Source organism: Mirounga leonina, unplaced genomic scaffold (genome assembly GCF_011800145.1).
Source record: "Mirounga leonina isolate KUSES-001 unplaced genomic scaffold, KU_Mleo_1.0 Mir_115, whole genome shotgun sequence".
NCBI classification, from domain to species: Eukaryota; Metazoa; Chordata; class Mammalia; order Carnivora; family Phocidae; genus Mirounga; species Mirounga leonina.
The window spans coordinates 33,891,101-33,916,038 of record NW_023270268.1 but is presented as its reverse complement, the minus strand read 5'-3'; the positions used below and the strand labels follow the sequence as shown (position 1 = coordinate 33,916,038).

The 24,938-nt window shown below is 36.3% G+C and overlaps 1 protein-coding gene across 3 annotated transcripts in view; it reads right to left on the bottom strand.

Annotated features, from left to right (window-relative positions):
* Window positions 1–24,938, bottom strand: part of ARMC8 (armadillo repeat containing 8) — a 105,288-nt gene that overhangs the window by 47,488 nt on the left and 32,862 nt on the right. For 2 of the 3 annotated variants that reach the window (XM_034995553.1, XM_034995572.1), the window contains 9 exons: window positions 18,537–18,608; window positions 16,801–16,943; window positions 16,599–16,696; window positions 12,920–13,012; window positions 7,643–7,723; window positions 4,983–5,058; window positions 4,796–4,886; window positions 3,123–3,183; window positions 841–1,041 (listed from right to left, as the gene is read on the bottom strand). In XM_034995553.1, coding sequence (XP_034851444.1) covers window positions 841–1,041; window positions 3,123–3,183; window positions 4,796–4,886; window positions 4,983–5,058; window positions 7,643–7,723; window positions 12,920–13,012; window positions 16,599–16,696; window positions 16,801–16,943; window positions 18,537–18,608 — 916 coding nt within the window. The remainder of the gene's footprint in view (window positions 1–840; window positions 1,042–3,122; window positions 3,184–4,795; window positions 4,887–4,982; window positions 5,059–7,642; window positions 7,724–12,919; window positions 13,013–16,598; window positions 16,697–16,800; window positions 16,944–18,536; window positions 18,609–24,938) is intronic. The other variant, XM_034995563.1, reaches the window with a different exon arrangement.

Below are 24,938 nucleotides of genomic sequence, written 5' to 3'. Positions count from 1 at the left end.
GGGGGGGGGAGAGGGAGAAGCAAGCTTCCCGCAGAGCAGGGAGCCCAACGTGGGGCTCGATCCCAGCACCCTGGGATCATGACCCGAGCCGAAGGCAGACGCTTAACGACTGAGCCACCCAGGCGCCTCTCTACCATGACCTCCTTAAATAAACTTTCTCTAATTGAATGTTGTTTTCTTACGCTTAGAGAAATGGATATGACAAATAGGCTGAGAAGAACGAAGTCAAAAGAAATATCTAACTATTCTAAGGAACTTACAGTTTGAGAAAAAGTTTGAGGAAAGCACAGTTTGGTTCTTGGTGGTCTCAAACTAGAGGTTAAATAGTGCTTTAGCTGACACTAGCAGGCCCAAAGCACAGTATAAAACTGAAGCCAGGTAAGAGAAGAAGATAACAAAAGTTAGAAAAGATAGCAAAAGAGAAAGACAGTGGTGGAGAGTCAAATAAGGCCATTCACATCACCTGTCACAGAAGATTACCTTTGACCTAAAGAACGAGAATACAGCAAGAGAGATGATTCTGGGAACCTCAACAGGATAAGATAATGTTGATATAAATACCCAGCTTAGAGACCCCACTATTTTTGGGTTTTAGTTGGGAATTAGGGATGTAATTTTCTTCCTTCCTGATTACCTGCTTAGTGAAAAATTTCTGATAATTACATGAGACAAACTGGATTCAAAAACCCATAAAACATCATCTATGTTATCAAAGGGAAAAGATTCCTTCATTTAAAAGGGCTTTGAACTATAATTATTAATTGGTTCAAAGTTGTGAGCAGTAAGAAAAACTTCTTAAAAATCCCTTACTTGAGCTGCTGAAAAGAAAACAGAACATACCCTTTTAATATCAGTGATGGCACTCACTGAGCTGGGATACTTGAAATAATCAGCAAGCATGGCAATGAGGTGATCAGTTATGCTAGCGATTCTCTGTAGCTCAACATCTGGTTCAATCAGATAGGCGAGTGTCTCAGCTCCTTCAACTCTCTCCTCTAGTAATCTCTCCTTACTGCACATTCGAACCAAACAAGGCAGTGTCTGGAAGGTAGTGAAATTAATTATTTGCTTTGTGGTAAAGGCAAAAAGCTTGATGGAGAGCATATAGTGACTAAATCAACTCAATGGTTTTTATTGGCAGTCAAGTTAGCGATCAAATGTTTCAGAGAATGAAAGGTTGTTTGGAATGTAAAAACAAAGTTCAGTGTATATTAATCATTTGTGCTGGCACAGTAAACCCTAATCATACAATCAAAGCATATTAATACAAACTCTAATCAGGCTTTTGGAATGGATAAAATTGAAACTTTATTACACAACCTTATAAAAGACATTTAAGAATCCCTAATAAATCGTGTCTGAGGTTTCTGTCCCATCTATGTATTTATTTATTTAAAAGACATCCAGCAAAGTGGCCGGTTAGCTCAGGTGGTTAGAGCGTGGTGCTGATAAAAGACATCCAGCAGTTTAATCAGGAACAACTGTGCTGTAGAAAAAGTATGCTATCTTTTCTTCAGTGAATAATATATGACTGGGATGACTTTTATTTTTGGGGTGCGATCAATACCTACAAAACCAAAATACAGCTTTAAAAATTCAGTGATCTTACCAGTACTCAGATTCCATGAGTTTTCCTATAATGTGAGTGAAATGCATCAATCATAGTTCCTAGGTTTTCTAAATCACTCCCTAGAATGACTATACCTGCTAGTTCAATTTTACTTCTGAGGTCCTTCAAAAATCTTGGTGCTGGTCTTGGTAATTTATCTACATTAGGTCCTCAATAAAAATATTCCATGTATTTACTGTTTCTAAGGCTGATGAATCCACTTTAAACAATACCACAAAAATGGAAACCAAAATGCTATAATTATAGGAAGCCTTCCTCAATTACTGTAATCAACTGTGCTTTGCTCTTTTCTAAGTTCCTAGAGTTTAGCACTTTATTGTACACTACTGATTTCCTATCAGGCTAGTGCAGGCTTTATAATACAATCCTAGGTGTCCAAGAGCAAAGCCTTATTCTTATTTTTTCTGAACAGTTACTAACATTTATTAATACCATAAATTCATGGATTATTGAATTTAACACTCACAACTACTACATGAAGAAGATGCTATTGACCTAGTTTACCAATAAGGGAGAAGAGGAGGGGTAGAGCAGTTGAGCAAATAAACCAAGGTTACTTGCATGGAATCCCTTAGAACTCTACACAATGATGCTTACTTAGTGGGTCCTCAGTTCTAATTAATTGACTTGCTTCACCAAAGACTAAAGCAAACATTAGTCTTAATGCTCTTTTATTCTTAGGTTCATTTTGTACACTGATAATGCGAGATCTCACGATCGTAAGATGATACATAATCAATTTATTTACACTTATTTTGTTCTTTGTAGCTAATAAGATGTTTAATATATTTAATATATTGTTATCTTCAAAATGACCCTGTGGGATAGATGAACAAAAATTATTGCCTCCATTTTCATGAGGCAACAAAAGAATAAGGGAGGTGCCCAAGGTTACTCAGGTCAGTCAGGGGTGGGAGTGCTGAAACCAGAATCCAGGTCTTGTAACTTTTAGGGCCAGTCTCTTACCTGGGTTTTTCTGAGTTCTAGTTGCTTTTGACATGTCACAATGATGTTGATGGTTTTCATGTGCTATTTTTTTCTTTTTCATTATGTCTTTTGATTATCTGCCATGAGGGTGATATAAAGTCTTTGTCTACAGAGCTAATGAACTGCTTTCCTATAAAACTATGTTGCAAACTTAAAGAAAATCAAGGATTAAAATATATTTTCTAATTCATCTGAATTTTACATATTTTTACAACTTCTAGATCCTCCTACTTTCCATAAAAATAAAAAAGGTGTGACAGGAAAAGAACTACTTCACTTTGACTCTCAAGACACATCTAAAAATCATTTTTTAAAACTACATGGCATTCCATTAAAAACAAAAGCATGGTGTTTTAATATTATTTTATGCTATGCACATATACCATAGTTATAAATGTATAAAAAGAAATAAGAGAAAAAAAAGAAATGGGAATACCAATATTTATATTCAAAACCTATGGCTGGGGAACTTTTGCATGTGTTTAGAGAGAATTAATTAGCTCACCTTTAATACAATACAGTTGTCATCTGTCCGAATTGCTCCAGCTCTACACATGTAAGTTAAACTGGAATAAGACGGCAGAAAGTAAGTTTTTGCTTGTGTTTTAAAGCTTTAAAAGAAAAATTCCTTGCCTTTAGGATTTTATGGAAAAAAAAAGACAGCTACTCTTATTTATCTTGAGGGAGGTTTTCATATTACCTTTGATGAGGTTCTGCCAATTTAATACTCAAAAACAACTAACTGATATATACAACAATAATTCAGATATTTTTCAAAAATACATACAAAATTGTTTTAAAAATAAAGGCTTAATGAACAGATAAACTTTAAAGCTAGGTGCTGGGCACAATGGAGTTCCTTATAATTTTTTCTAAATTTTTCGTGTGAGAAAGTTTCCATAATAAAAAGGGGGGGGGAGTTAAAAATAAAATATAAAGTTCATATAGTGTCTAAGATTAAATCAAGCTAAGCTGAGGTAGTCTAACTCCAATAGCAATAGTACAAGTATCACAGAAAAAGCACTTAACTTTTAACTCTTAGCGGTAGCCATAAGAAATTAACTAATAACTCTTCAGAGTTCGCCAGCATAGGCTTTGACAACTGGTCAATGATTTGGTTCTACTGAAAAACAATTTGCCTTCACAATTATATCTGGCTTTGAATAAGAATAAAATTACTTGGTACTCCCTAAGCAGGTACTGAACACTTCAGAAACTTAAATTAATGAATTTCCTTTTTGGATTAGGGTCCTTTAGTTAACTGGGGGGGGGGGGGGGGGGGGGTTAAAACACTCCATAATCTGGCTTTTATAGAAACCTATTAAAAAAAAAAACAATAAAATTTTTACTTAGATTGTAGAGGATTGAATTGTTTATAGCTCTAATCATCTTAAGACTTGTTACATTTTCTTAAACCAGTTCCATGAGAGCATTTATCTTACTTAGCAAAAAGGTTTTTGAAGACAAAAAGCAAACAAGCATACAAATAATATACTCAAAAAACAAACAAAAACAATTCATTGTGCATGAGTAATTCACTGAAAATTTCTCATTCTCGCCTGAAATACTAAAAAGCCACAAATTCTTAAATACTGGAACAATTAATTTAGCAAAGAACCTTATACAACAGGTGCTCAACCTATCTATTAAATGTATTCATAATTACAGAATTGACATGTATTGAATGCTTAAATGAGCTAGGACTTGTACTAATAAATTATCTTATAAACGGTCACATCTCTATAGAAATTTTGTCTTGTTTTTCTAAAGATGAGGAAGCCATATTCTCTGAAATCATGCCTTGGTTATCAACTTCAACTAATTCTCACTCCATGATTTTCCTATCTTTATATTTTCTTAATTCTTAGCATAAATTTGTTAGTTAAATCTAATTCTATATTATTTCAACTGAAATACAAGGAGAGTACGTTGAGAATATAATAATTTTCTGTGATCGTCTTAGCTGTTATATGAGTGTTGCTGTTCTGCATGCTACTAGTAGTACACTGAGTAAAAAACTCATGCCCATTTAAGAAAATGTGAGACAACCCCATGACTTGCAAATTCCAAAATCCTAAAACAAGATGGGGATTGGAGGTGAGCTAATTAGGCTGTCCAAAAGTTCTCTAACGTATTGATAAAGCGCTGCTGTTCTTCCCACATTGTCTTGACTTTTACCATTTTGCTGATGTCAGCTGCATCTCAATAGGCTTATCCCTCTGTAACATCTTCACAAAAATTTGTGGTAACAATTCTCCATCAACCAAAACTAGAAATAAAACAAACAACAAGAATTAAGGAACTCCTTAAATATACAAAGTTCATAAATTAAATCATGTAGGTGCCACTGAAAGTTCCAGCCTACCATTTACCAGGGTCATCGATACCTGGGGGTTTTCAAAAGCTAAAACTGAGAAGCATTTCAGTGCTTGCATTCGAACCTGTAACAATAAACAAAAAAATGCATTTATCTTGATTTTGCAAATATGAATTTTAATGTCTCAGATCTAAACTCTTCTGAAGAAACAACTGTTTAAATCTGCTTAAAATACTAAAAGAAGGCCTCAAGGGAATAAAAATAACACCTGAATATCTGGAGTACAGTAAGTTAAACTTAATTATAAAAAGTTAAAATTAATTTTGAAGTAACAGAAAAGAAAAAACAGGAAGAAGTAGCAACTAAAATTTAATTAGATAAATTCCTAAGCAAATTTAAAAGAACAATGTACAAAATACAATGTTGGTAAATCAAAGAGAGCTTCATTAACACTTAATTACCAACTGCCTTTCAAGTGGGACATTTCTTCTTCCCAAAATACAAACCAGAGAACTGAAGAGAAGACAAAAAATGGGGGGGGGAAAAGTGTACTCTTATAGTTGTGTGTGGGATGGGGTTGTGTCAAAGAGAACAGAAGGAAACAAAGTTACAATAAAAATCTGGAAAGGACTAAACTAACTTAACTTTTATTTTATTTTTTAAAGGTTTATTTGAGAAAGAGAGAGGAGGGAGGATCAGAGGGAGAGGGATAGAGAGCCCCAAGCAAACTCTACGCTGAGCACAGAGCCTGATGTAGGGCTTGATCCCGTGACCCCGAAACCACAACCCGAGCCGAAACCAAGAGTCAGATGCTTTGACCAACTGTGCCACCTAGGCACCCCCTAATGTAACTTTTAAAGCACTGGGTGTTATTCACAACTAATGAATCACTGAACACTATACCAAAAACTAATGATGTACTATTCGTTGGCTAATTGAATTTAAATTAAAAAAACCAACAATAACAACGACAAAAAAAAACCACTTACGAATTGTGCTACTATTCCTCAAAACCAGATTACTGGTCTGGGACCATAACACGGGTCAAACCCTTGACCACATACAATATATTTTACAATTTGCAGGAGCTCCTATGAGAACTGTTATTTTTCATTCTTGCTGTTCAGTTCTCACCAGACAATCTAATCCTCACTTCCAAGCCTGCGTCTACAATATGATGTTCTTATGTGGAATTTGAGATTGGCAGGATAGGTAGCTGAAGTGTGAAGAAGCCCTGTCCCTCATCTCAGCAATGATCTGCAGCACAGCATGTGCACACCTAAAATACGGGACCTAAAATATGCCAATGATACTTGGGACAATGGAGCAAACCTTGGCAAAAGAAAAATGTTACCAAAACCTTTTTCCTTTCACAACCTGTAATCTATTATAGTATATAAGGAAGCTTGGTGCAGAAAAGAAAACAAAACAAAAAGAGGGAGAACTGAGGGAGTTTATGAAGCTAGAGGATGGAGAAGAGGAAGAACAGTAAATAGCCACCCCAGCAATTGTTTCTTGATGTGCCAGTGCTGACTGGTTTCAGCCTCCATGAGGCACAGGGTAGAGGAAGCAGCTCTCAGTATATATTTCCTTTCCCTCCCTCTGGCTAAGTTCAAGCTGGCTCCATTCCCCATTCCTATCCTTGTGGGTGCTTCACCAAGATCAAACTTTGGATGTCTGAAGTAGGAAAACATAGGTATTGGCAAGCTGCAATATAGACCAGATTAGAATCAGTGCACGCACGAGGACAGAAGACAAAAATGACTACTGCTCTCTCTGCTCTGCGTCAAAGTCATGGCATACCAGCTCTAATGTGACACAATGACAATGCCCCATTATCTGCTATAACTTGCTAGTTGGACAACAATGAAATGACCAAATTTTTAACTTAATGCTTGATAAAATATCATGATGCTGTTTACCCAAATATAAAATACAGTGAAGGAAATTTAATTAACAAGTCTGAAAACCTTTGACTTTTTAATCAAAATACAAAACAGAACACATTAAAAAACAAAGCATCAGACAAAAATCTAAGTTTTTATGAGACTTCACATTTTGAAATACATAACACATTTTTTTTTTTAAAGATTTTATTTATTTGAGAGAGAGAGAGAGTGAGCAAGAGCAGGGTGGAGGGCAGAGGGAGAAGCAGACCCCCCACTGAGCAAGGAGCCCAATGCGGGACTCTATCCCGAGACTCTAGGATCATGACCTTAGCCGAAGGCAGTCGCCTAACAGACTGAGCCACCGAGGCACCCTTGTAACACATTTTAAATGTTGATGTATATGTGGGTATATGCTCTAAGTTTGAGTCACTGTGGCTAAGTCAGGTCTCAAATATGAAATCAAGGTATTTCCTGATATAGCAAGCCATTGTTCCTACATACTTCAAGGCATCACCTCATGTGCAGCTTTGGCACTGACATCAGAGCAGAAGAGACTGAAAATCAATAATAAATCAAGCCACAACCATATTCTGAAAAAAAAAAAAAAAGAAAAGAAAAGAAAAGGCAAGGGTAGCTTTTAAAAATTTTTAAAGAGGATTCTATAGGTAAAACAATGCCCCATAACATTTTATTGATAAAATGTTATTCTTGATCCCAATATCTATCAAAGCAATAAAATATGTGGGCCTCCATCTAGTTCAAGACTCTAGAAACCAAAACTAAAGTACAAAAATCTGGCCACAATTTTTAACATCTTACTTTGTAAGATACTGAGGTTAGTAGGTGAGCAATATTCTGAACTGCACCATGGTTAAATAAAATTGTTTGATGATCTGGACCCTGTAAGAAAAGAGAATATAACATTAAAAAGAGTAATGATTCATTCCAACAAAACACTTACTTAAATGTAGAAAAGTTCATTTACTACAAATTGTCAGCTGCCCTTCTCTTGCACAAATCCTTCCTAATAAAGCAGGGTAGACAAAGGGCTGCCATTTCTTATGTCATCCCAGTTCTGTAGAACTACTGCTTCCTTACCTACCCCCAAATAATGAAGGGGGCACAGAAGCTATCCTGGCACAGGCCCTTTGCAGTTCTTAAATAACACACCATCACAGCAACAGAACCACTGTGAATTCTGCATTTCATGTGCACAACCTTACACTATGCCACTGGAGAGAGTAGTAGTCATTCTTGCAACTTTAGACTGATGAACTAGTCAGAGGAACTCTAAAACTAATTAAATGCAAGAAGAACTGGACCAGAGCTTAACCTACCTCAATACATCAGGGAAGTTTGAATTATGGATGGTGGAAAACACAACACTCCATACAGAGAAGTGAATGTGTTTTGGTTTCTGTTTCTATCTCATTTCTCTTCTTAAATTACCATTTCTTAGAGTAGGAAGGTAGAGAAATGAGAAAATTCACGATTTTATTTTTCACCAACTGTCTTCTACTAAGCAATTTACTGAAATCTTCAAAGTGACAGAAGCTAAAGGTTAATGCAAGTCTTCGAAATTGCCAGTTTGTATGCATTGATTTTTTAAAAATATTTTTCAATTTTTAAGTAATCTCTATAACCCATTATGGGGCTTGAACTTACAACTCCAAGATCAAGAGTCGAATGTTCTACCAACTGAGCCAGCCAGGTGCCCCTCTTACGCAATGATTTTATGTACTACCCGCCCACATAATGAAGTCAAAGCAAGGATAAGGATGCTACTTCATGCTTATCATTATTCAGAAGAGAAAAACACAGCACTGAAAGTTGGCTACCTATCTGGGTTCACCAGAGAAAACCAGTTGCTAGTCTAGAAAAAAAACCCTCTCCAATCAATTTTTCCAACCCACTATTCAGCCAAGTAACAATGATCCTGAAGATGCTTATTCTTTCCTGGACCAAAATATCCATCATCTGAAGTGGGGAGATCAGTATTCATAGTTCTGAATCAGAAAACAGCTATATTCTATTTTATAGGTAGTAATTCCCTGAACATTTTATATAGCATTAAAAGGCTCCTTTAAAAAACAAAAACACTTCAGCAATTTCCTTACTAACTTCTAATTTCTGATTTTTTAAAAAAGATTTTATTTATTTGATAGAGAGAGACAGCGTGAGAGGGAACACAAGCAGGGGGAGTGGGAGAGGGAGAAGCAGGCTTCCGGCTGCACAGGGAGCCCGATGTGGGGCTCGATCCCAGGACCCTGGGATCATGACCTGAGCTGAAGGCAGACACTTAATGACTGAGACACCCAGGCGCCCCTAATTTCTGATTTTCGATGCAAAATGTTCCACACTTTACTCAGGCAAACCCCCATTACATATATTAGGCAGTTTCTAATGTCTCACTATTAAAAACAATGTTCTGTTGAACATTAGTAAAGCCAGCCCCATCTCAGTGCAAACTCTTAGAGTATGAGGATAAATTTCTTGCATACACTGCTTGATATATTTATCCCTACATATCCACCCAGAATAATGCAGGCTTGCTTTCAGAACAACTAAAGATACTGACATTCTCAGGGCACAGGCTGGAAGTATGCTCTTTATCTTCCTACCTCATCTTCATCCATGCATCTGGAATTCTAATCATAGGTACTAATTATTGGGTACTTGCTATGTGCTGGGCACTGCTTTAAATGCTTTACTTGAATTGTCTCATTTGAAACATGAGTCTCCAGCTTATTCAATATAAAGATAGTTGTGGAGACTATAATGGGGAGCCCAGGAAAAGAAGGGTCTCCTAAGAATATGACCTATTTTTTTTCTTACGTAGTATCAAGTAGGTAATTAGAATAAATTGTGAAGATAAGCCTAAATTACACTAGGCTGACATACTAAGGTGTTTTTTTTTTTGCCTTCCATATAAATTTTAACATCCTAATTTAAATATTGGCAGTGTTTACGAGAATAGCTAAGTAGACAGGGTACTTACTGCCTCTACCCTTGCACCTCACGGCTCTTCTGTCTCTGTATTTCTCTCTGTTCCTCTGCTTTGAAGTGACCTAATACTAATAGATTGTTTTATATTCTTCAAGCTTTACATACATATACAAATACCTAAGTATATCCTTTCCCCTATTTTAACACAAATGGTAGAATACTACATATATGTGCTATATATACTATACATATACTATACATATTGCTTCAAACCTTTTATTCCTTTATACTATTTCCCAGAAATCATTCATATGCATACATAAAGAGCTTTCTTATTTCTTTTTTGACCTTATTCCGCTGTATGGATAACCCATACTTTAGTACCCTATGGTTAGACATTTAGATTGTTTATAATCTTTTACTATTACAAACATCACTTCAATAAATATCCATGTGCATGCATCTTTAAAAGCTAGATCACTTATGGAATATCTGTACTGATGAACTTATATTATGAAAAAGATCAAGCACAATGCAATTCATTTAACATAACTGTTCCCTGCCTCTTACAAGATAATGTAGTTTTTAATCTCTCAATTTCTTTGCCCCAGAGATTACAGGAAATAATTATTACAAAAGAAGCTCTTCCTCATCCTCTCTGTGGTTGTACATAGGATTGTGTAAAAACAATTGCAAGGAATGGAATTTTTGGCTGAACCAACTAGAGAAGGAGCTATCATTTGATTCTTATCAAGTCTCCCTTAGGTCTCTTCAAATAAACCCACATGGACCTGGGCTAGAGAGGCAACATCCATAGGGTGGGAAGCAAATAAGCCCTCAAGATTTTAAACTCCAAAAGACAGGTCTCAGAAGTTTGATTAACCTGTTTAAGAAGTGGCAACAATTTAATATTACTAGTCTTTTTTTCTTTTCTCCCTAATAAATCAGGGAGAGAATTTCAAAGATATAATCAGGATTATATTAGTACTTAAGTTTTAGGGGAGTCAAAAGGTATATGCCTATTTTTGACTGAGCAGGGTCTGGCACCTTGACCCTCGCCTTGTCCAAGGGTCAAATGTATATGCAAAGTTGTGAATGAGTCTGAAAATTCTATTATAAATCTTATTTTAAGCCTATATGCAAATTGAACAGCATGAAAATAAAAGGTTTTTATGGTTAATAACTATACAGAGATCATCAGATTAATTGTTTTCAAAGATTCATGCTGGTAAATTAGTAGAAAAATTAATATTAGGCTATTGTCACTGGTTTTATAAATGCTATAATATTTCCTAACGTTTAGTTATATCTCAGAACACTTAAAATTGGTCATTTAATTACAGTGGCAAATGCTAATTACCAGGCTAAAAGAAATCTGAGTTAAGGTGATTTGCTCTGATAACATCTTCAGCTCTGTTAGTGGCATGAAGATGCCTATAAATTCTTGCTCAGCATAAGATTCTCTCCATTAGTTCTTTTGAACTAATGATTTAATGGTTTTCTTTTATCCATGATTTCAGCTAAAAAGTACTGAGAAGTTTTAGATGAGCAAGCCTAAAGGGATTTAGAAGTTTCTGATGAGTAATTCTAAAAGCTATTTGGGTAACTTCTGGAATGGGATTATTCAAACTTCTCATAATGTAACATAATAATTTGACATGTAGTAATTATACCTCCAGGTCCAATTTTCAGTGTCCCTTTGGGATTACTGTGGTTGTAACTATTAGATGTTGTGCTCTGAAGCACTTAGGTATAGACACAGAAAGATTTTTAATGAGGCACAGGAGTTCTGGAGTATCCTCCTTTATCTATCTGCCAGGGCTGGGTTACAAGACTTCACTGTTGGAAAATTCTACACCCTATTAAGTTCAGCTCATTTTTAGCAAATGAATTGCAACAAAATTGTCAGTTTCTCAAAGCCTTTCTTTGCCTACTTCAAAAGATTAAGGGAGTGTTTGACATCCCTGGACCTATGAGTTGACTTACACACGGTCAAGGCAATCTGGGAAGAGAAACTTCAAAGATTTTTGACAAAATCCTTAAATTCTAAACGTCTTAATGGACTGAATAGGCTGTGAAAGCCTGCTAGGATTTGGGAGGTAAGAGTTAAACAATTAAATTATAATAATACTTTTTCTGGAACCAAGTGATTTAATTTTCATTTATTTGGGCAACTGTTCTAAAATAGCGTACATGTGTGATCTTCCTGGTTTCATATGTAGGTGTTCACTTCTCTTTCCTTTATTTTCTATAGTTCCCCAAACTCTTCAGTTTATCTTTGTATTATAAATATAGGTAGATGAGTAATGCTGTCCTGAAAAATTTATAGAATCATTAGAAGATAAACATTTGGTTAGAAATTGGCAAATGTGCAGAAATTTTGAAAGATCTCAAATACATAATCACCCATGGCTATCAAAAGACTACACTCAGTATGTAAACTATGAAACAAAGGATGTAGCACTTTGCAGCACTCTTCAGTTTAGGTTGAGGCCCTTTTAGGAACAGAAATTTCTCTCAACAAAGAGCAGAGAAGAATCTCTCATTTTTCCTTATAGGAGATCACTTAAAACAATTTCCAACAATGAGGGTGTGGGGAAATAGTTTTGATCACACACTGCTGGTAGGAGTATAAAAGGGCACAACCTCTATACAAGACAGTAGGTGGTAAGATTACAAATGCACACATTCTTTGACTCAGCAATGTCATTTCTTATAAAATGTCTTACACAAGGTATTTTTGCAGCATTGTTTTGTAATAATGTGAGACTGGAAACAAGGCAAATGTCCAACAGTAGAGAACTGGTTAAACAAATTATTGTATATCTATATAGTAAAATACTATACAGCTGTTGAAAAAAAAAAGGGAACTCCTTATGTATTAATATGGAATAGCTTTCAAGATACGTTAAATGAAAAATGCAAGGTACAGGACTTAATGTATGGAATGCTACCATTTGTGTCCAAAAAGGAGAAGGGGATATATACATAGGTCTGCTTACATATAAAAACAGGGGAGGGGGGAGAATATACATAGGTCTGCATAATTATATATGTACAGGTTTTCTCTGGGAGGACACACAAAGAAGGCACATCTCCTGGGGGCACAGAAGATTTTACATTATGGAGAACATTTATTCTGGTTCTTACTTTACAGCAGTGTGAGAAGATCTGACAGATGTACTCCTGGGTGTAGCGGGACCTGCTAAGTAGTGCCATGAGGTGTGGTATCACTGTGGCATCCTGGAGTCGAAGGAAAAGAGAGCACAGCAACAAGGAACTTAGGCACTGTGAATACATCTAACAAACTATTTCCATGAGGAGGTACATACGCAAGCTTCTTAACTTAATCACAGTAAATCAAGTCTCTTTAAAGAACACAGCAAAACAAAAACAAGAGAGTCACCCAAATTGTTTAGGTAAAGGACGAGGGGCTTCAATATTCATCCCCAACAACAAAATACCAGAATGAGAAATTCTCAATCTCTCTCTCATAAACAGCCTATATCCCCACAATAAGACAAAATCATTTCAAAAGACTTGACAGAAATCTGTTGTGAAACCAAATGTGACCTGATAAGATATATAATAACAAATAGCCTATAAGGAGGAATTACTGTATAAAAATAAAACTTGACAGTTTTGATATCTGAGATGTTGTGGTAAGTATCAGTTACTCGTAAGAATCATAAGACTGTAGTTAGCTAATTTCAATTTTCACAAGATAATTTGCAAAATATCAACTCCTCACTTAGAGCACGTTCTCTGCCTACTGCTGAAACTTAGCAATATACAAGTTGGTGCAGTAGGAGAGAGGAGAATCTGCCCAATTTGCTGCAGGGCTCTCCAAGAATCCCCTTCTTCTTAGGGTACAAAGGGAATTAAAAGTTGATCTGAACCACAGATGGAAAAGAAGACTTAGCTCAAGCCTCCTAGTCAATGCTGTCATAGTCCCAGAGTTATACTTCTCAAATATGAATGTGCATGCAAATTCCCAGGGGATAGTCATTATGTATAGATTTTGATGTCTATAGGTTTGGAGTAAGATCTAAGCTCCCAGATAAGGCTGATGCTGCTGGTCCATAGACCACACTTTGACAAAAGACAAAAGAGGGCAAGGAAGGAAACTTAAGAGTACCACTGTTGGGATGAACAAGATTTGGGGTTTCCCTTACAAAGAAAAGAATGCCCAAAATCTTTAAGAGCCAAGTGAGAAAACAGAAGGCAGTTGATTCCCTCTAAGTAGAATCTTTCCCTTTGCTTATTAGTATAACCCTTTGTGTTATCACAAGCAGTTTAAAAACAAAATGAAAAATTTAGAAAACCCCAAAGAAAGTCAGGTACTAAATGTATAGAAAGAAAAGAGAGATGAGAGTGTCAAGTACATGTCTATTTCATAGAGTGGGGAGGGGAAACTGATTCCATTGGCAGAAGACAGGGAAGCAGGTAGCAGCTAAGAAAGAACAGGCAATTGAAGGATGATATGAAAGCTTCTATTAACCTCCTGCAATTACTTCCACCTCCTTTCTTTCCTCCATTGCTCTCTCACCTCTCAGTTTTCCTGTAATAACAGCTTCATCCCATTTCTTCACACCTGCCCCTTTCTGCCAATTGTCTTATAGATCTACAATTTATAGTTGATTAAACAAAGCAAAGAACAGTTACATAATTTGCCCAAAGTCACCCAACTGATAAATAGGATTTCAAACTAGATATCCTACCTTCTTGTAAGTGGACTGCCCTGTTTTCAGTTTAGTGCCTAAGTTGCTGTGCCAGCTGGCTCTATACAGTCCAACTCACAGATGGCAGTTAATTACACTAAAACACTACTCTCTGTCATCATCCCATCCAACATTCTTCACAGAGTCACCATTGTCTCTGAGGCATAAAACAGACATTGTCACTGTGAAAGTCACTTAATGTCCCTGGGTCTTAAATTTTCTTATGTAAAAAAGTTAAGTTGGTGTAGACTAGTTTTCAAAATTATGTACCGTGAACCATTAGTGGGCCATAAAATCATTTTGGAAAGCAAGGAGAAAGGAGTTAAAACTGTTGGCCAGGAGCAATTTCTCACTTACTGGGCTAGGGGTTGGAGAGTAACTTCTAGGTTAAAGACAGGTGATTGGTTTAATCTCTTTGTAAACATCACAATAGGACTTTCAGAGAAACAGACTGATACTTACTAGGAGAGTCCTTCTCTGTATAAAGCTTTGAGGAGGATGTCCCCAATTTAGGACTGCTTACAATAAACCAGTGGTCCTCATAGAGCGGTCCATGGACCAGTAGCCTCTGAGTTACCTGGAAACTTGTTAGAAAAGCAAATTCTCAGGCCCTACCCCAGACTCAATGACTCAAAAAGTCTGGCAGGAGGCTCCAGCAATCTGTGCTTAATAAACCGTCCAGCTAATCGTGGTCCATGCTCAATTCTGAGAACTGTTGTAGTGAACAATACCAATTTATATGGCATCGCTCCCTGAAGAATACTGCACAAATCCCTGAGGTGTAAAATTGAGATGTTTCATAATTTAGAGCCTCCCTGCTGTGTAAAGTGACCCATGAACCTCACTTACAGACTTAATGTACCATTATGGGCCAGAGGGGCATGTATCTGATGTGGGGAGGATGGACTGTGGAGACTCATGATATGCCCCCACCCCCGCTTCCACTGCCTATGCCTCCTGATTGCTTATGCTCTTGAAATATTTGTAAAATGTGATTCTAGATAAGATCTCTGACTTATGTATGTCCTATCTGACACTGTGATTCTTTGTGTTGGCTCACAACCAGCCATTTTTCTAAAAATGAGAAAGGAAGGATAGACTAGTAACCAGAGGGTATCACATTTGTGGAACTGTTTTTGAAGACTGTCTCAGGAATATTCTTACACACACACACACACACACATACACACTGTGTGGCAATGGAAAATGTATTTCTTATCATGGACTGCAGATGAGAGAGTTTGAAAAACACTGGCCTGGATAATGTTCATTAAGACAGTCCCATGTAATCAATAGATTAAAAGGCCCGCTAGTAATCCCTAAGGTTTTTTAAAACTACTGAATGACTCCAAAGATCTCTGGATTCTCTCACACATATTCTCGGATTCTAGCCTGGCAAGTAAGCCTCCTACAAGCCATTTCTGGTTCACTTTTTCTGTTGAAACAAACACTGATGCCCTTCCCACATTAGCCTATTCTGCCCATTGTCCTGCATCCTTTCTCTTACACAGATCTTTCTTAGAATGGCCTCTTTCCTCTCCACTTCTCTAAATGTTATCCATTATTTAAGATCCAGGTCAAATTCTCTGTAAAGCCTACTCTGCTGGATTTAACCTAAAGTGAGTACATTAAATATACTGCCTTAATTTGATATTAAGAGATCAAAATGGGTCTTTTTAAAAATTTTTTTTGAAGATTTTATTTATTTATTTGACAGAGAGAGACAGAGTGAGAGAGGGAACACAAGCAGGGGGAGTGAGAGAGGGAGAAGCAGGCTTCCCGCTGAGCAGGGAGCCCGATGCGGGGCTCGATCCCAGGACCCTGGGATCATAACCTGAGCCGAAGGCAGACCTTAACGACTGAGCCACCCAGGAGCCCCATGGGTCTTTTTTTTTTAAACAGCTTATAAATTCCTCAAGGTCTGATACTATCTTTCACTTCTTTATAATACCTAGAACACTTGATATTTGCAAATTAGCATGCTAGAACTGAAATACTTCTTGAGACTTCTCTGTAACACAGCTATGATGAGTTTTGAGATGCTGAGTAAAGTAGAGGTATGCTGTTAGTGAAATGTAACCGATGATTCAAAAACTTCTAAAACTCACTGTATACAGTAGCTCCTCTGGAGTGACGGGACTGGTGAAGATGGTGCGCAGGCATCGGAGACAAGCTTCAATGAACTTCAGGTCTGGAGATAGTAGTCCTATTAATAGAAAATGGACCTGAGACTCATCCTTTCAGTCCGTATTTTAAACACTACAAACGGATTCTAATTTTTACTTGTACAAAAATGACTTCCTTACATACCTTGCAGTAAGGCAGGGATAATATGGCAATCTAGAAGAGACTTGACATTGTTTTCAGTACCCATAGCAAGACTTCCCAATACCACTGCACATTCAGTTTTCAGCTCTATACTTGAGGTTTCTTGCTGAAGCAAGTACAACAATCTAAAAAGAAGGAATTTGATAAACAGAGGAGACAAAACAATTAAACAAAAGTAAATTAGCTAAAAGTAATGTGACAGAAAAATGCTACCAATATATCCCACTAAAAATATGGTTGGTGAGCTAATAGAAAGTTAGGAAATGATCATTTGTTTATATCAGCTACTAATTTAAAAAAGGAATATTTGGGTAAAAAAAATCAAAAGAGACTTTCTTCATTTTGAACAAAAGGACTATTATGTATAATCTTAGAGTTTATCAGAACTATTATTCTGGAAGTTGTCCACAAGTAACAAAACAGCACAACAGTCCATGTTATCTGCCACTCCAGGATATCAAGACTCAGAACATTCAATGCCAAGTACTGTCGGATCTTAAATTTAGACTTAGAAAGGGACCTGCACTATCCAGAGGTACGGTTCAGAGATCACAGACGTTTAGCCTAGAGGGAACATTCAGAATCCTTGTGCAGCTCTTCAAGCAAGGGAAACTCATCTTTCTCCAATTTTCCCATTTGGGGAATCAGGAGATCCTCCCATTTCCACTCCAGCCCTGCCTACTGAGCAACTACTCCCCAAACTCTAATCATCCACCACTTATGACCACCTCCTTTATGTTTTAAGGTAGAACACTCATGCTCCTTAAAATACATTTATATACACTGAACACTAATCCCCTAAGAAAGGCTACTGAGAGCTTTATGGTTACCAAAGTATATATTTAAGATCAGTTAACGATAAAAACAATAAAACCATCAATCCTGTATCAAAAGACAGAAATGAAGAAAAAGAAAAACCAAAACATTAAAAAACTTATAGCAACTGCACATAAAACTTAGTTCTGAGTAGCAAAGAGAAAGTTATACAACTATCATCGTCTACCAGAAAGAAATTCAGTTCATCAGAAAAAAGACCAAACTTTCTAAGTTAAAAAACAGCAAATTTTAAAAATTAGAAATTAAAAAAAGAAAAGCAGGATTAAAAATCTAGCAGGATTTTTTTTTTTAATTAAAAAAGGTTTTGAGATTCCTAAGAAATTATTATTCAATCATACAAAACTGCCAAGGCGGGACGTCTGGGTGGCTCAGTCGGTTAAATGTCTGCCTTCGGCTCAGGTCATGATCCCAATGCCCTGGGATCGAGTCCAGCATCGGGCTCCTTGCTTAGCGGGTAGCCTGCTTCTCCCTCTGCCTGCCACTCCCCCTGCTTGTGCACGCACGTGCGCTCTATCTCTCTCTCTGATAAATAAAATCTTTAAAAAAACCAAAAAACAAAAAAACCGGCCAAGGCTCTGAGGAGATAAAGAATCAGGCTGGTGTATATCATCTATCTACCCAACACATCCTTTTATTGCAGGGTTAATGATCTTACCCTGAATTTCCAAAAAGCATTAATACATTTGCTTTATATTCCATTCTCCGGTACTTAAAAATTTCTAAAGAGATGCTTCATATATCTCAAAGCATTTATTTTAAAAATTAAGAGGCTTTCAAAAATAGGATAGACAATACAGAAAAAAGATGGGTCTTATGGATGAGAATGAGAAATATATTAGGAACAGTATGAATATCAGAAAAGGGATTGATAGCAAACATACCTTGGAACAGCTCCTAAAACAATGAGATTGGCTTTCTGCTTGTTGTTTCCAATTACAGCATTTTTCATGTCTCTGAATTCAGGGGAAGAGAAAAGGGTAAGGTACGTTGAGACATCACAGAAAAATCAGTAATCAATTCATTCCGCTGTATCTTTATTATGCAACATCTTGTACTGGCAAATATAGAAGTTAGTGACAAAGTCAAATCCACCTGAGTACCAAAGAGAAGGAACAGAGATAGGTGCTGAATGAGCCTGGGAGCTGTAAAACAGGACAGTGTGGGAGTGGGGAAAGTGGGAGATACCCTGAGTACTTGTAGAAGACTTCCAATAAAAAGCATGTTGAGTTCTTCAGAAAAGGCCCACACAATGTATCTGACCTTGTTTCAGCGATCATGACTTTGTTCCTTTCTTTCCTCTTTTTCTGACTTCTTTGAACTGAATATTTCTTATAATTCCATATTATCTCCTTTACTGCCTTATTAGCTGTGCCTCTTTGAATTTTTATTGTTTTTTTAGTGGTTGTTTTACAATTTACAATATATATCTTTTAACTTATCACAGTTAGTCTTCAAGGGATAGTATCTCATTTCATTTGCATTTTAAGAGTCTTGCAAACATATACTTCCATTTCTCCATCAATTCTTTGTGCTATTACTGTCATATATATTTTATTTTTTAATTGGTTAGAAATAACAATACAGTTACTATTTTTTACTTAAGCAGCCAATTACCTTTTAAAGAGATTAAAAAATAAGAAAAAAACCTTTTCTATTTCTCACATATTCACCAGTATTTTTTATTCTAGCTATACTCAGATCAGGAGTAAAATGCTATTCCACAAGAAGAATATCTCTATGAATGACCAATTGGTTCACAAACACTGATTGGTCCCAAAGGACAGATAGAGAAAAAATAAATGGCTCAAAATAAACCTAGTACTACTAATAAAATGATTAATAAGAAATACTTACCCTAATTGGTCAGTAGTGCTATCTTAATGTAAAACACTAGAACACTATGTGATTCTATATAGCAGTGGTTCTCAAAGTGGGGAAGAAAGCATTAAAGCCCCATAGGGGCATTTCAGAAGTTTATGAGGGTGTCTGGAAATTCTGGCCACAGTTTTACAATTAGAAAGCGTTTTTGTACAGTTTTAAAGAAAACTGTATTTTTCAGTATTGCATCTGGCCCTGTAAATAAAAAAAGGAAATTGCATTTTTTATTAGAAATCATTTCATTTTGGAAAATCAGACCACCCAGCACAGGGGCCACTCCCAGTACTGGAGTTATCAATACCAAACACTTACATACGGAAACATTATAAATTATCTTTAAAAAGATAATTTTTAAATTTTTAAAAAATTTTTAAAAAGATAATTTTTCTCCCTTATAAGCACGGAAGGCGTTATATTATTTTTGGAGTTATGTATGTGAGGAGTTATATTATGATAGATTTAATTTCAAGGTAGTACAGTGGTCATTAAGAAATATTTATGGGGGGGGAGTCAGGTTTGACTGTGTTAAGACCATCGCTACAGAGCCTCAAAGTTCTTAGTTCACACATTTCTTTCATATCCCAAAATAAGTTCCCCTACATTCTCACACGCATCTCTTCTGACTCTTTTAGGTGGCAGCAGTCTAACGTATATGGGAAATTTTTTGCCAACTTTGAAACTTAGAATTCTAAAAAATTCTATTATTGGCAAACCATGATCTTGTAGAAAAACAAAGTAGAAAACAGGAGAAAGAGTTACTTTAAAAAATCAAAACTAAATGTTATAGTCAGCATGTGTTTCCAATACCAACCAAATTCACTGGCGTTAAAAACCCTGGTAATAATTATAATGCCCTTTCTCCTTAATTACCTTCTTCAATTATGGCAGAAGAATACTGCTATGATGCAGTGATCTGATGAAAGCTGATTCTCGCCACAAGTTTTTGAATGGCATTTTCACAAGTTTTGAGCCAAATACTATTGGCCTAGTCTTCCAGTAGCTCAGTGGAGCTGAGGGTAGGTCTATTTTTTTCAGGGCCTGATCTAGTTCTCTCTGTAAACTATCACTCAGATCTTCCATATGGTTCACAGGGGATAAGTAGGAGTATTTTTTCATTTATGGGGACTTAGCTGAATGAAGCTTACTAGGGTTTTGACCAAGTTCTGATAGACAACTATAAAATTATGTGATATCAAAGCCTCATTTAGCAAAGCATAGTAGGTGAAACTATACATCTAGGCTTCTGCCTCCTTATACAAATTTACTTCCCAATCATCAGCTTATAGACCCTAACTTAGCAGTTTGCCATTTATTTTCATCTTCTTTCCTTCTCTTGATGTGTTTTGTCTATACTAATGTAGCACATCCATTTGTCCAGCAGCTATCTATTGAAAGTCTATTTTGTGCCAGGTGCCATTCTGGATGCTCTCTCTATTCTGGAACTCCCAACAGGAACATTTCCCGAGATTTCTCTCCATTCTTCCTAAACTAAGCAAAAATGAGGTGTCCCCACATTACCTTATAAACACGTTCCAAATATCTGAAGCCATGCAAAAGTAAATGTTTTTATAGACAAAAACAAACAAAAACCCCTCCAAAACCAATTTTCCAGTTCTCTTAATAGTTTGCAAAGAAGACATGAAGGACGCAATTGGTAGTTATAGAGTAAATGCAGAAGAGAATTAATAAAATGGACCAATGTCTAAAGAAATTAATTCTTGCTGTGGTTCTAATAAATAAAATGTATTAATGCTACATAAGAAAGAAGAGACGTTAACACCCCCAGCAAATAAATTCTATTCAGTTGTTACTATAAAGGGATACTAGATCATTTCTATGAAACAGTTACAGCCAAAAGAGATAATAATCATCACATACACCCATCTTTAGCAGATCTAAATATGGTATAGGATTCAATTTCAGAGCCAGCCAGAGTGGAGCTATTCTCTCCCTCTCTCTCTCATTTCCTTATCCCCTCCCCCTCATACTTTTCCCTGGCTACCTTTACTCATCTTTCAGGTCTGACCTTAGATAATAATTTCACTTCCTCCAGGAAGCTTGCCCTGACAACTTCCAGGTCTGGGTTAGGTGTCCCAGCTAGCTGCCCTCTATCATAGCACACTCATTACTTTGTTAGGATAGAAGTCTGTTTCCTCTTGACAGGCAAGAAAGCCAGTCTGACCTGAAAATATCAGAGAACTTACTATTGATGGATCACAACATGCACCATATAGAAATCCATACTTCTGTAAAATACAGACTCATAACTATCATCCAAGATGGGGGCACAACAAAATTATGCAAAACTTATATATTGCTTTGAAGTTTACAAAGCATTCCATATCCACTACTTTATGTAATCTTCATCATAACCTTGAGTAATATTAACCCCATTTTACCGATGAGGAAGCTAAGACTCAGGTTCGGGGCTTTTCTCAGAGCTCCACATTAAATGACAGAGCCAGTTTCAACCCATGTCTTTTATGCCAAGTGTTTTTTCCATTACCTCCAGCATATCAGGCATTCAGAACAAACTGATTGAAAAGAAGTGAGCTAACATATTTCCTTTTTCCTCCCATGTTTCAATTTTACATTTTTATGCAAAATGAAAAAGCATTTCTAACTTTCAATTAAAAACATCCTTTTCCCAGTAGATCAAAGGAATATATCTCATATCTACCAACTTTTAATGTTAGAGGGAAAAAATGCCTTACTTATATACTCCTGAAATTCAACAATTAAGTTTTGAGCTCAGCACTGTGTTAGGCTCTATGAAGGATACAAAAGCATCACATAATGGGATGCTTGAAGAGTTCACAATCTCCTTGAGGAGATAAAAATAACACTAGCAATGTAAGGCAGTGCTATATTATAAATCGAGTGCTTATATGGCTGAGATAAGTAGATGATCAGACAAGCTTAACAGGTTTTGAAGCAATGGTAGAACTAAATGAACCTTAGAAAATGGCCAGGATTTGGACAGTGAATGGGAAGGGCAAATGGAAAAGCCATTCATAGAAGACAATACTGGAAATGAATACATCATATTTCTGAGGCAGGACCAGGAGCCTGGATTGAAAAGAAGTGTCCCTTTAAGGTGGGAACATTAAGCAGAGCATAGAAAAAGTGATAGGAAGAAGAGACAAACTAAAGGGGGATGGATAAAGGAGCAGTCATGTTTCCAACAGAAAAAGGATATGAAGAAAGCAGTGACTAAGGAAGACAAAATGAATATGGGATGGACGGGAATGCAGAGAATACTAGAGTCAAGAGAGGCAAATAAATAGCTGATGTCTTTCCTCTGTGGTCCTAAGACTGCCCTGGGCTTATGACTATCATAGCATTCACTAACCAAACTATAATGGACTATCTATTTAGCTATGTGATTCCTTCATTAGACTTTTGGATCCTCCAGAGCAGTGACTACATTATTCATTCTTACATACTCTTACCCCATCACAATGCTTATTAGCACGCTGTAGGCACTCAATAAATGTTTGCTGAAGGAATTATGCAATCCATCCAGGTATCTAGTTATGTGAGACTGACTAGGATGGCAGCCACAGGAATCACTAAGACAGAAGACATTCTGAGGAAGCAGTTAACAAGATGATTTGATGGTTATAGGATATGTGATATGTGACATGTCTTGAGTGACTACTTCAAGTCTGAGTTCCTAGATGCAGAAGACCAGGAAGCTTAGAAAATAAATCCCTTAACAAGACAAGGATCTATCTTGATTTTGGACACATGAATAATCTTTCAGGTAAGATAAAAACACCCAGGTGGAAAAGCTAAAAAGTAAGCCTTGGGGATATCCCACTCTAGGGATGGGAGAAGAAGCCAATATTAAGATGTTATAAAAATGAATTTGCCACAGAACATTCTCAGTTAAAATCTAGCTAAAAACTTTTATTTGTCCACTAATAAATGGACTCAAGAGGCATCTACTTTCACATGGAGGCTAACCTTTCTACTTCCTTTCTTTACTCTGAAAGAGATTAATTTTCAGTGGGTAGAGAAAAAGGCTCAACTATTAAACCAACATGTACACAGTGCCTACCAGAACTTATATCTAAATGAGAATATCAGGATGGTGATCAAAACCAAGAGAGAAAGTTGAGGCACCGGGGTGACTCAGTTGGTTAAGCATTCGACTCTTGGCTCAGGTCATGATCTCAGGGTTCTGAGATTGAGCCCTGTGTCGGGCTCCACACTGGGCATGAAGCCTGCTTAAGATTCTCTCTCTCTGCCCCTCCACCCACCTCTCTCCCTCTCTTAAAAAAAAAAAAAAATTAAAACCAAGACAGAAAGTAAACACTGCACTTTACAATTAAAACAATAGGAAAATTTTTTAAAGAACTGGGATCTAGACCTGCTGGAGAAATAGTTTCAGTCAATCAGTCAAAACAGCATAAATTTTAAATGAAAACCTAGTATCTAGAATGAGAAAATTATCTTTAAGATCACAGAAGGCTGGAGCCACAAGCTAAAGATCATTTTGAACCAGTATTACTTTTCACTTACCTGAAGAAGCTCCTATTTGTAATACTGTACATTCAATCCTTGGTCTAATTGATGTGAAGTAGCCAAAAAATACACTGGATACTGAAAACTACAATCTGAGTATAAAGTTTGACCTACTGAAAACTCACTGGTCCTAAGACATCCGTAAAATAAGGAGAAATATACATTTGTGGGTAGCTTGAATAAGGCAACATGATAAACAACTTACAAAATTATCTGGACTTGGAAAATTACAAACATACTCACTGCTCTGTCCCTGTAATTATAATTAATTATGATGTCTTTTTGGAGAATGTAACATCCAAACATCCAAGTATAATAAGCTTTCTGCTATCCAGCATGGTTAGGGAGTGAGATATGCTCATATTCTAATTAAGGTACCATTGCCACAAGTGAACTGCCAACTGTAAAAGAATTAGATAATGGTGATCTATTATCTAAACCAAAGCTATTTGTAAGGTAAGTCTTTGATCCAAGAGGCACTTGAGAAATTTATAGTGAACTTCCCATTTCAAGTCAACTGAGGCATGTATTGTGCATCTACTATATGTATAAATTGAACAGAACTGAGAATTGATGGTAATTTAATCCTGTCTTATAAACAAGTTACCCTGTTGTGTAGATTTTTGGAATGTACGTGGTGTTAGATACAGTTCCAGTTTGTATAAATACTAGCTCAGAAATTAGAAATATGTTTAATTCTTTGTTTTATCAATGTGTGATTATAAATCACCTTACATTCTCCAAAAATGAAGAGTACAATGTAGGAACTGCATTAAAATAAATGCAGTTTTAATAAATATTAATATTTTTAATACATATAATTCCAAAGAACATCAAAAATGTTACATAATATGGCAGCATACAGTTAAATGTTC